The sequence below is a fragment of the Palaemon carinicauda genome, chromosome 40, assembly GCF_036898095.1.
Source record: "Palaemon carinicauda isolate YSFRI2023 chromosome 40, ASM3689809v2, whole genome shotgun sequence".
NCBI lineage: Eukaryota > Metazoa > Arthropoda > Malacostraca > Decapoda > Palaemonidae > Palaemon > Palaemon carinicauda.
In genome coordinates, this window is record NC_090764.1 from 12,080,321 (window position 1) to 12,094,133 (window position 13,813).

Below are 13,813 nucleotides of genomic sequence, written 5' to 3' on the forward strand. Positions count from 1 at the left end.
ATTATAAAAAGAATTAGCATTCTAGACTCTCCTGTAGTCTAGATTATTAGTAACAAACCAGCTCAAAAGACATTTTGAAATACCGGACTACAGATTGTTTCAAAGAAAAATAGAAATTACTGGGTAATCATACCTAAAAATGTTATTAGACCAAGTTACCAGCAGCCACTATAAGACCTAAGACCCAGAAATCTTGATAAGCATCTTATGTCTCATAAACCTACCTCAAAAATAAGTACTTGTAGTTTGATTACTCGTTTAACTAAAACCACTAAAGAAAAACTATCTGAATAATCCAGAGTTCAATGCTTGTCAGTATGGAAATCCAAGCCACTGGTTATTGTTATTAACCATTTGATTGTCTCATTACTTTACTAGAGGCATAAGTTCAATGAGAGGAAAGAAAACAGTATTTTTTTTAGTTTTGGGGGTAAATGTTGATGAAACCTACCTTCCAGAAAGAATCTTTATGAACATAAAGCAAGTTTATTCAAACTTTAGATATCAATAGTATAAAGTCATGTACAGGTATTACATATTTTTTTTCTTAGAAGGAAATAATCTTGTTTTTATAAATTGTATGCTTAATTGCTGTACAGTATTTGAGAAACTCTCGTAGTGTAAGGGTTAGATATTAATTAGAGAAGATATTATTGATGCAACCCCTTTAGTTTGTCAGATTTACTTGGAAGATAGGTTTTGCGTTATTATATTCATGGTACTCACTCACAAAAAGTTGCAAGGTACAAGTTACTAAACTGGTGCTGTGAAACAGAATATATGGTGTCAATGAAAATATTTATTATAGCTCTTATATTATACAAATTGCAAACTTAGATTAATGGTTTTAGATAAATTGTTATTACAAACATAGAAGGAATTGTTTTGTGTACTGTATATTACAGTTCCATTGAAAGGCGAATTTCATAAATCAACTGTTATATTTCTGATGAAAATATTCCTATTTAATTGCATTAATTGTTATTTAGGGTGGAAAGCAGTCTAGTGGCAAGATTCTTACTTATCGGCCTCATATAAACATCTTGGAAGGTGACTGGAACCACCCACAGTACCCTGAACGTGCCAAGAGTCCATGGACATCTGGTGTTGATAGCCCGCGGGAAGCAAATGATATCCCAAACAATCTTCCAAGGAGCCTGGATGAAAGAGAAAGTTTAAGGAGAGACGATTTCATGGACAACAGAGTAAGCACAAGTAGACTTCAAACTGAAGGCTACAGTATTACTAGAAACAGGAACTCCCCCAGTCATTCTCAGCATCAGAGCAGTGAGGAAGAAATTAATAATGAGGTTCAACAATATGATCCTGATGTTGTCCCGCATCTCCATCCAACTAATTGGCAAACAGGAGGATGGACACCCGTAAGCATTCTTGATTCAATATGCATATACAATACGGAAATTTGTTCTATATACACTTTACTTGATTCAGTAATTTTGCAAGGTTTATAGTAATTATAGTTTTTAGATTTATTTTTTTAGTGCTTATTCCTAAGTCTCAATTTCTTCAGTGTTGACTGTTTAATTCTACAATAAAATCTTCTTGCGTAATATTTTTCTTTACAAATTTGGTTTGATATTTTTTGGGGGGATGGGCAAGCAAAATATATTTTTGTATAACATTTTTCTATATTGTAAGTTCCTTTCATTTAAAGATGCACATTACTCAGTATAACATTCTGCAAAATAACATGGCTAAATACTTCTATGCTGTAGTTTCTTAAAAACTCAAATACTTTATGAAAGAAGAATTCAACAAAGGATCCTTTGTTTATGATTACATCCTAGGATTATAAGTTTAATTAAAAATTTTATCTTTATAATAAATATTTTCCAACAGTGTTCTCGAGATTGTGGGGGAGGTGAAAAATTTCGACAGGTCGTTTGTTTTGGATCTAAGGAACTCTGTCGTCCTGAAGATAGACCACTAGACAGAATGGCTTGCAACACTCACCTTTGTGCAGAGTGGACCACAGGAGATTGGGGACATGTAAGTTATTGTATAGTCTTTATGATTAACCCTTTTACCCCCAAAGGACGTACTGGTACGTTTCACAAAAGCCATCCCTTTATCCCCATGGACGTACCGGTACGTCCTTGCAAAAAAATGCTATAAAAAAATTTTTTTTCATATTTTTGAAATTTTTTTGAGAAAATTCAGGCATTTTCCAAGAGAATGCGACCAACCTGACTTCTCTATGAGAAAAATTAAGGCTGTTAGAGCAATTTAAAAAAAATATACTGCAAAATGTGCTGGGAAAAAAATAACCCCCTGGGGGTTAAGGGTTGGAAATTTCCAAATAGCCTGGGGGTAAAAGGGTTAAAAATGTAGAAAAAAATATTTGTTTCCAAGATTCAATAGTTTTATTCTCTAAATAGCAGTTTGCTTTTTGAGGGAATAAAAGCAAGTGATTTTCATATGATTGCTGTGAGTATATATCACAGATGTAGAATTGAAAATTGGTCTGTAATCCAGGGTCTTGAGTAACCTTTAACTTCTTGTTTCCAGAATTATTACTTGAGAACTGGAACAAATTGCTAAACTTTATTCTTAACCACCTTTTATGTAGTGTGAACTATATTGATTTAAATATGGTTAAGGATAAAGACTAAGGGGATTATAATCCAAAATAGAAAACCGTATCAAATAATGATTGGATGGCACATTCGGTGATTCATACTAGCTTAGACATTTCACTTTTAAAACAAGAGAAGCCTTTGCTTGTCCTGTTTGTTTGTTTGTTTGTTTGTTTTCTTTTCTTTTCTTTTGCCTAATAAGTTTCCTGTAAAATAGGTATATTATTACAGATGAGTAAGGGAAGCACATAAGAAAATTAAGTAGCTAAAGATGAAGTGAAATGTATTAGGTTACAGAACTGGGTACAGTGTTTTTATATATGATGATTACAGTATACAGGTATTTTATTTTATTGTATAGAAGCTCCCAAGCAACGAGACTAAAGGTGAGGTGGGACTGCATGTGGATAGGAAGTTTATATAAGATGTGACCAAATTTATAGAATGATACTCCTTATCAAATAGCTGAATCAATGGAAATTTAAGAAATTCAGACTGGTTTCATATTCTTTTCTGTTGAGCAATTTGACATAATTCTTGTTTTGTAGTTTATATTGTTTCCATGAATCTTGATCATAGTTTACATTATTCCCATGAATCTTACCTCCAAATAGAATGAGTTGTAAACTGGATATACCAACTTGATAGCCTCTGAATTAAAACATTAATTAGAAAGATCCTGTCATAACATCATAAACTCTGACAAAAGCATCACAAAGACTAGATGTTATCGTCACAAAGTGATCGTCATCAATGGATTTACATCCTTGATTGACATTGAAGTGTTAGCATAAACAGACAGAAACAAAGTTAAATTAGTACTTTTCCAGAATAAGGTGGCAAAACTGAGAACTCAGTGGAAACTAAAGGCATAATAATTGCCAAGGATAAAGAATATGAAAATAGTTCAAGACTCTTTATCTAAAATTTTATTGATTTACTTGCTCAGCAAGTTATAAATATGTACAACTGGATCAGAGGCATCTGGTTTTTCTTCTATAAGTATCACATGTGAATGGAAGACAGCCTGTGAATAGTGGTTTTCACACGCCCCTGTTGTATACACGACACCCACAAGGTGCTCGCGCGAGGGTAGTAACCTCTGCATTCCATGCTTTTATCTTTCTCTGGTATATTTGGAAGATTTATATCAGAAAAGTGTAAAGAAGGACTTTTTCACCGGGCGTCACAGGTCTCTTCCCAGAAATAGATTTTTTCTTCGTCAAAATCCCTTTTTTCAATTTAGTCATAGGGCACAAGTAATACTTTGTGTGAATATCTACTAGCAGTTGCCAATTATTTTTTAAACTCCTGATTTATCTAAGCCCTAGCAAATGGTTTAAGTTTGAAATAATTTCTTGATTTTTGATAAACTGTAGCTCTACCTTAGAAATATTTTTGTGGTCTAATTTCTTTCTCTACTGTAAATTAAGAGAATACAGTATTTACCAAAATTACACCTTTGGACCTAAAGTAATTTTGGATTAAAATGCAAGTACATTATAGTACATTTTTGACACTTTTATTGTGCTTCAATTAATAATGATTGCTGAACCCAACATTTTATTTAAACACTTTATTTGTATTGCAGGGTGAAAATTGAAATAGAATGAATTAGAGATCACACAGCGTTTTATCTTATTTTTCAGTGTCGCACACGACGCAGGCGTTGTGGCAGAGGAAAACAGGAACGTCTTGTTGCCTGTCGGGACCCGAACGGACCAGAACTAGATGGACACCATTGCCATGCAGCAGACAAGCCAACTCACATACGCACATGCAAAGTTCCTTGCAACACAAGCAAAAGACGTGGTCGCCGGCAACGTTATAAGTGGAAAACAGGAGATTGGTCTCCGGTAAAGTATCCTAGACAGAAACTAAATTCAAATCATGAGAATAAATTGAAACAGAAACATAATAAACTTAAACCAAATAATGATAACATCAACAGCAACATAAACAAAAACAACAACTATAACAGTAGTAATAATGATAATAATAATAAAAATTATAATAGTAATAATAATAATAATAATTATAATGATAATAATAATAGTAATAATAAGAATAAAGATCATAATAATTATAATAGACTTAATAATAATAATAATAATAATAGAAGTAATAGACCTTTCAAGAGTAGGAATAGAATGAAAAATAAAACCCATATGCCAGATCGTATCGTCAATAATAGGAATCGTAAAAATAGCCCCCGCAGTAGTCGGCATAACTTTCCTCGCAATTCTTAACCCTTTATTACAGATAGGGGTTGCCAGAGAATTACTACCTAAATTTTATTATCAATACTTGGATGTGAATATTTGCTCTAGGTAAATTAGGTAGGACCTCATCTCCATTTTCCCTTTAATAAACACCTCGTATTAATTTTTACTATCGTTTCCAGCAAATTAGATTGCCAAATGGTAAGGCTACCTAACTGTCGAATCATATAAATTATCAATCTTCTTGGTCGCAATTGTGATCTTAAAGGAAAATGGGGCAGGGCATTAGCAGACTTCCCTGAAGTCTTGGATATTAGTTTACTGGTTTTAGTCATGGAAATATTAAAATCAGACTGATTCTATTCTAAAAAATGACCTCACATTGAAGAGTAGGCAGAGTCAGTTCCAACTTATATAATTTCTATGGAAACATCTCCGTAATGGTTTTACACAAAAATCTAATAGAATATTCATCCTCCATTTAACCCCCTTCTCCTTTGGAGGTAAGCTACTAGTGCTAGTATTCACATCATCATTCTATACAAAAGAAGTGCTTGGCAAGCAAGATCCTATAAGTGTATCCTTATAACTTCTAGTGGCCAAGCTTATACTGTATTAGTAGTCACATGAGCCAACCCAGGCACGACATTACGAAACCTTTTGCTCGCTTATCCGAAAAACCTTTTCGGAACAAACTACTTGTGTCTTTTGACAACAGAAGCGTTAAGCGATATTCCTCACTATTACACTATTCCTTCCGATACTTAGGATGTTAATTTTCAAATAACTCTCGCCATAGGTAAAAGAAACTGCGAAGTAGAAATCGTACTGCATGGTATATTTTTTTAATTTTTTTTTATTTGTTTATATTTATTTTTTATATATTTAAGCTTTTATAAACTCTTCCCATGCTCGTATAAATCCCGTCTCCACTCTTAAAAACATTTTAAACTCAAACCTACAGTAAACCTACTTTTACTGTACAGTACATACATCCTTACGTACTAAAGAAAAAGTTGAATTCACTCACCAGTGAAAATGCTACAATAAAACTTGATCGTTGCTGATGATGATTAGCTGTACAATAATGAACAATGTAGACGATGATGAGGTGAATGTAATGCACAGAAAAGATTAGTACAACTTCTTAACCCACTACTTCATTAAGTTCTTCGTCAGCTGGTGCAGTATCTCTGTCATTGTCAAGTGTAACTTCTATTTCCTCTGAATGAGTACCTGTGTCTTCTCTTTTTTGAGAGTTAGAAACATAGTGATGGACAGATGCTAGCAGTCTTTTATTCTGTGTAAGGAGGTTTTTATGAATTTCCATTGCTCTATTGATTGCATTTCTGAACTGCAATGCTATAATCTTCTAGGGGTCCCTTTCTAATGCCATTCTCTGAAGTTCTTTTGCCATTTTTGCTAGAGTTAAGAGGCATTCTAGTAATAGGCCAACTTTGTCCTCATCTGGTTCATCTTGTTCATCTTTGTCATCTCTGTCGGATCTTTATCTGTTAATGTATCTGAGTGGGCCTCGATCAGTTCATTAACATCCTTAGTAGTCATATCAGTGATGCCATCTTCTAGCAATTTTACCTGCTTCACTGCCCTGTCTACTGCAGGGTGGTGGATTTTGTTAGGCAAAAATCCATTACAGTAGGTAACCGCAATTTCTTCCAGCATGCATTGAGTGTTTTGTTCTATCTCATTTGTGGCCATAGGAATATTTTGGAGACACATCCCAATGATATACTTACACCAAAACTCCTTCAGCAAGAAGTTATCTTCATTCCATAGCCTTGACTAGGTATTGCAGGGAATTTCCTGTATAGAGCGCCCTGAAAGCATTAATATCACCTTTATCCATGGGCTGGATCAACTTTGTGGTGTTCTGTAGTAAAAATTAAATCTGTATGCTCTCATACAACAGGTTGATCGTATGGTACTTAGCGGGCAAGTCCAAAACAGAAGGATGACCTGGAGGGCGCGAGTAGTAGGTGTCGGTGGGGTAGTCCAACTGTACTGTATTCTCTAGGGCCTGTCACGCCCCTCCCCTTTGATGAAGGGATTATCTAAATGGAAGACAGCCTGTGAATAGTGGTTTTCACACGCCCTTGTTGTATACACGACACCCACAAGGTGATCGCGCGAGGGTAGTAACCTCTGCATTCCATGCTTTTATCTTTCTCTAGTATATTTGGAAGATTTATATTAGAAAAGTGTAAAGAAGGACCCTTTTCACCGGGCGTCACAGGTCTCTCCCCAGAAATAGATTTTTCCTTCGTCAAAATCCCTTTATTGTGAGATGCATTTGGAAATTAAATCCTTTTCAGAGAGATAAAACTTGACTTCGCCTTCTGGTTATGTATCCAATACACTGGCAGCAGGTTCTTATTTGTGTTTTTGAGGGCTCTCTGGTTTTGATCTGTAGATAAGTGCTGGCTTTATCATAAAACACAGCTTTCCTACACATTTTAAGTGTGACAGGATCTTTGTATGCCTAAAATCCTGATTCTTCAGCTTCCTCCTCTGGCCAGTCTCATCCATATTGAAAACTTGTTTACAATACTTGAATATTCAACTTCCTCAAAGAATGTCTTTAAACTCTCATTCACATACTTATCAGCAATGGGGTTATCAGCTGAGACAGCTTTTCCATGCAGGGTCATACACTTAAGGTTGTACCTCCTTTGAAATTTATCAAACCAGCCCATGCTGTCATTGAATTCAGTTGTTTTGGTGGGAACTGTTATAGATAGCTTGGTTCTGGGCCATCGTTACTACCATTCGTGCCTTACAACTGCCTGGCTTTCCTGTGTAATGCGTTAGTATCCAGTGCAATGTTCTTGCTGCAGTTTTTGACCCAAAAGGGTAATCCAGACTCCAACGTTATGATGGCCTTATTGTGGAAAGTTACTAACCTTTTTGCTGTCTTGTTAGATTTCACATTTTCCATCAATCTTATATTTTTAGCATTCTTGATATAGCGAACAGTAAATTCATTGATACCATAATGGTGGCCTGTCTCCACATAGCTTCATCTTCTCTGCTATAGTAAACATTCTCATCTGGAGCTTTGGTTTACTGCCAGAAGCCTTAGAAGGAGCAGAAAATTTAGGCGACATCATAGAGCTTGAAAGAATTGCAGTTTTGCACTACACATGAAGATGTGGACCAATGTCATATATATGCGAGTAAAAGGAAACTACACGTATGATACTGAATGTTGCATTAGGTCAGAGAGGGATCCAGTAACCACTGATCCAATCAGCACTCAGGATTCTGAACACCATTATCTGATTGATATTGGTCATGTCTCCTTTATCAGCCAATAGTATGACATGTATGAAATAATCTGGGCAAACTAGGTCTTGTCTCATACCTCACACGTTTTGTTTTCCATACAGCTATGTGGCTTTTTGTTTATTCATATATGGTACACTACTAATTTTCTTTTAATATGATTTAAATAATGTTATACAATGCAGTATTGAATTGAATTTTTTTTACAGTATTATTCAACTGTACAATATTCAATCAAGTTGTGAAAATACTTCTTTTTACCACAGAAATATTTAAAATTTAAAATAGCTTATGCATCGTCTGCAGAAACCCGTACAATAGTGGGGTTCAGCAATATAGATTTACATAAATAAAATAGAAACACTCCACGATGTACTGAGGACATGATAGGTGAACTGCGATATTGTGAAGGATTACTATAATTGTTCCTCTCAAAGATTGATCATTTACACTTGATCCAGAAGCGGAATTTTTGTATAATTGATCTTGGAAAGAAAGATTTTTTGTATAATGTACTGAGAAATATCACCATTAAGGTCAACCAATGGTAAATTGTTACCACTAGGCATATTGTTAGCTGAAGTTAACCTAGGGTTTAAGGCTGGATAACTTAGGCCACAGGTGTGTTTGGTAGGACTATTATTATCACCCAATAATACCTTATGTGAGGGAATAAGAATTGTTGATTTCATGAATAAGGAAAACTGATCCATAAAATTGGTAAGCTGAGATTTAAGTCCATCAGTCTCATTCATGATATCTACCTGTTTGTTTCCTTTTTGAACTCTAATATCTACTACATCACTCAGATCAACTATTCTAGCCTAATGTGAACTTTCCCCTTAATCACTATCTTCTTTTATATCATGTTTTAATCTATCACAGACCATTTTAATAACTAGCTGAATGTATTCCACCATAAGCTTCTCTGGATAATTTGCACACTCCAACTAAATCTCTATGCTTTCAATCACATTGCTTGCCCCAATATGAGACACAAAAAGAATCTGTATCTTTATCTTCTGAAAGAAGGTTATGCACTGAACATTTAGATCACAAACAAATTTTAAAACTAGTTGAAGCTGTGCCTTTATATGCTTTCTCTATCTACTAAACCAAAAAGCAACAATTAAGTTTTGAAAATTAAAGTCATGTACGAGAATCAGCATTGTTTGCTTTCCAGTAGGGATGACAGTTACAAGGTTGGAAGCGTCCTCATACCCATATTGTTCACCCTAGCACACTGCAGATGGTGTTGCCAAGCCAATAACATCCTAGAGGGCTAGGAAATATAAGAGGAAGAAAGCATTCTTCTAGTTTTTTTATATTCAGAAGTGGAAATCTGTAGCTATGATAAGGAGGCATTATGAATACTATGTTCAATCTTTGCAAATGGCAATCACCTCTAAATCAATTTATTGCCATTAGATAACAGTTCACAATTGTTAAGTTAGTTTGACCATGCAGAATGTCAAAATGATTAGGCCATAAATATGTTGCATATCACCTGCTTATTGCTCAATATTACTGGATAAATTCTAGATGTACAGTATGATGTGAATGATATAGTTAGGCAAAAACTACTACTGTAAATATGTAAGAATATTAACCATGTACAAGTAAACATGTTCTTAGGTAGTATGTTTATACGGTGTATGCACCCAAGCAACATATATATACTGTATTTGAATTACTCTTCCTATTATGAAATGAGTGTGATTACTGAAAATTTCTTTCATAGCAGTATTAACAAAGATAGAAACAATATGCTACCATCACCAAACACAGGTTACTCAAGTTATTTACTACAATATTAAGGTAACTTTAATATCACTTTAACAGAACACTAAGTCTAAGTAAAGATTGTTAGACTTATTAGATAAAAACCAATGAAGACACTTCGATTGTTAATAGCATAAGATTTAAGATTCAAGACACCACTTTTTTTTTTAACAATAAGGAAATTAGATATACTCAAAGATCATTGTCAGTTCGCCGTGTGCAACAAAAGTTACGTGGAAGATCCCTCAACGCCTAGATACTAGGATCTACCTACTGTTACTTCTCGGAATTGTATCAACCTTTAGAGCTAGTCAAAGCTTACTCTGATAATTTTCTTTAACCTTTGTTACTGAAGCTCACACATTGAAGCATTTTAGTGGTTTGTATATTGAGTAAAAATAATTTGAATTAAAGAATATTCTGTGATACTGATTGTGGATATTTATTATCAGCTAAAAAACTGCCATAGTCATTATTAGGTAGAAATATTAGTTTATAAGAACAAGCAAAGTTTTAATTCGGTCACCAGATATTTTTTTCACAATAGTGTACTGTATTACAAATCCATTGTTCATATCCTTGGCATTCACTTTTAACATTTTCTTTTTATTATTTTTATTACTTCTGGAATGTTGTGTATTTTAAAGAATAATTGTACATCAGAAGAATACTTTCGTTAGAGTTCAATAACAGTTTATTGTGTAACTATAGCAGTAATAAACCACAGAATTGTTATTGATACCATAACTTTAACTCATCATTTTGGTAGACTATCTAATAACTGCAGAGGTATATGTGAAGAAGACTACTGAATGATTGCAGAGATATAAGTATCAGCAAGAGATTGTTGAATAAATTGTATTTTGAACATAATCGCTACAGCGCCACTTAGCACTGAGAGAAAAATATCGATTATAAGAAATCTACTAGCTTTTAACTAGTGTTGCATTACTACTACTACTGTAATATTTTATTTTTGTTATAATAGTAGTAATTACTATTATACAGACTTTAATATTTTGGGGCCAATTTCATGTTACTTTTGGATGCATAGAAGTCACCTCCATAACCGTCAAGTTTACCAGTTTAGACTTTGATTTGAGAGCCTATTGTGCTCAAAGCAATTAGTATGAGTTATAATACATCACTGTAGATATACTTCTTATATCAATTTTGGTAATTATAAGCAAAAAGGAATTTAGAAACAAGCAAGGACTTCATTTTATTCCTATTCTATATTAAACAATATCCTTAAGACTAAGAATATACATGTATTTGCTTCCCAACAAACCCATCTGAGATATACCACTAAGCCCAACTCATGGTGCTTATAAATCTTAGACACTCCATTCCCAAGTTGACTGAAGATTGTCAGCTTACTGGGTAGCTGCACTCTGCATGCTTTCTCAGTGACTGAGTTCCATGCAGTAAAACCTCTTTTCTCGTATTTCTAGTTTCATGACAACAAGCTCTGGATTCTTAGGCTTTCAATGTTTAACTGTTCCTCTATTTTCAATGCTATTGTTCATAATCACAATTATTATTCCACGTTGTCATTTTTTTTCCATACCTTCAGAGAAAGTAATTAGCCTGAAATAATTTTTCACCAATTATTCATGGGTAAACTTCACTGGGACTGGTGGAATTTTTAACAATTCACCCTGCTTTTTTTGTTGTACTTCTCTGTATATCACTAAGAAAAGAAACATTGTGAAGACTACAAATTTGCTTAATGCATTACCTACATCCATTAGCTAGTTTTCTGATGTTTGTTGGTATTTATTATAATCCTTTAAATATTACTGTTAAGGTTTGTTAGTTTTTTTTTATGAGTTTTTTCTCTACTAGCGTTGTTGCTAATACTGTATGTTTATTTATTTTGTTTATTGTAAATTATAGTGGCATTTTTGAGGTGTAATCATTTGATTCTTGCTCTTGCACAAGACTTTAACTATGTTTCTTGCTTGAAGTCAACGACATTGCCTAGGGAATAAGTGGTTGTCCAGTTAGATTTCACCTTTCTCTCTACTAATCATACATCGGTATACCGATGTACGGTAGATTAATTAAATACGAATGTATAGTAGAAATTTTGTAGAGAAGACAATTTCTATTCCATTCTTAATCTGAATTTGTAGTTTTGTCTAAATTGATAACAAATGTAGTGTTTTGCGTGAAGTGTTTTAGCTATCAAAATATATTGTATTATTTTTTCTCAGCTATGATTATCTGGCTGTACTTTTCTCCACTCAGTTTATTCCTTTCTTATATTTTAACTTACTAGTATTGACTGCTAACTAAATGAGACCTCCTTGCACATGCAAAGCATCCCTCGCATTCACTCCAGTTTGAAAAAAATCTGGAAATCGGCTTGTTTTTCTATCCGTTCAATTTACAATGCAGGAATATGAAGGAGGCAACCTTAAAAGTGGGGAATTGTCTCCTTTCCAAACATTATGTATCCTTATTGCTGAAAAATATCCTAATAAGTTGAATAAAGTAAGTTTGGGAGCTTCCTATTCTTCCAAATCTGTGGAAATAGCCTATTCCAAAACTTGTTATATCCCTCAGTTATCAACTTCGTGGATGATAGAATCCATATGCAGTAGTATAGTTGAATGAAATTCAGAAAAGGCTAGTTTTACCAGGACCTGTTCAAGCTTTAGGCCTTTATATTGCAAAAGACTCATTTGTTGCACAATATTATCTTAGTTTTCAATTTGATTTCCAGTCTTCACCCCTTCATTGCACCTTATGAATGAAAATCTCTAAACGCGTTTTTCAAATTGGTTTAGTAAAGAGATGCTGTTTGTGGGTAATCAAGTAGGGAGTGTTCTTGAATCACTGTACATGGCAGTTTTATAAGTGCTTATTGAGTTTTACTGGGTTTCCTGCTAGATTTGTTAGGATTCTTGCACAAGGAAAACGTTGTCTTTTAAATTAATAAAGACATCCTCTTTTCAGATTGTGATAAGTGTTTACTGTGTTTTAAGTTATCTTCCTTACTGAATTTGTTATTTTCATGCACAGGGAAAGCACTACATTGTAAAAACTGTTGTGAGGAGTACAACATAAACAGAATGACTTAGTTTTCAGAACAGCCAAAAACGTAAGACATTTTAATGATGAGGAGAAAGATTAGTTGCCTTTTGCGGACTGAATAACGATATACACCAAGACTCCCTTACTTGTCGACTTGGTAGCAAGTCTTTAGATATTCACTTAAATTCCTTTGTTATTCTCAGAAGGCCTAGGAAGCCTTCACAACAGCCGCTTACACTAGCCTGACTTCCAAAGTTGGATTTTGTAGTCTTAATTACATAGTTTTCCTTAAGTAAAGGTTTACAATGCTCATTATGCCTTATAGTCGTGTTCCTCTTGTAGTCTCAATTTCTGAAACCTTCCCTCCCAGTTGCACCTAGATAATGAAGGGCCTTCAGGCCCCATCGCTAAACCATGGGACCCAAATCCCATTGATAAAATAAATCTGGTATTTGGAAGAGGTTGTCTTTTGCATCCCAATCCTTGAATTGTGATTCAGACTAATGTAAACAATGTAAACTAACAATGTTCATTAAAAGTTCAATGCCCAACGTGCCACGATTGTTCACATTCATAGTTTAGGTTACTGAGAAAGATGACTCTTAAATACCTGAAAGCTTGGGCTTTTAGATAATTGCCAGTTGTTACTATCCATCTTGTAGACAAACTTCTGTTTGGTTTGAAATAAAGTGTAAGCTTTTTGAAGACCATGAATTTGGTTAATGTAATACTGTATATGGCTATGTATTGAAAAATTCTATTTAATAGACTGCATTCTTGGAATTTCGAAAATAAGTGGACATGAGATTACATTGATTGATGTAAGTTTCTAGCTTATAAATGGTGCAGTAATAAATCTTTTTTAAG

General features: G+C 34.0%; 1 protein-coding gene across 1 annotated transcript in view; it reads left to right on the plus strand.

Moving 5' to 3' along the window:
* AdamTS-A (ADAM metallopeptidase with thrombospondin type 1 motif A) overlaps positions 1–13,813 on the plus strand; it is an 89,998-nt gene that overhangs the window by 36,134 nt on the left and 40,051 nt on the right. Inside the window, exons 17-19 of the mRNA XM_068363570.1 lie at positions 990–1,382; positions 1,861–2,010; positions 4,247–4,453. Coding sequence (XP_068219671.1) covers positions 990–1,382; positions 1,861–2,010; positions 4,247–4,453 — 750 coding nt within the window. The remainder of the gene's footprint in view (positions 1–989; positions 1,383–1,860; positions 2,011–4,246; positions 4,454–13,813) is intronic.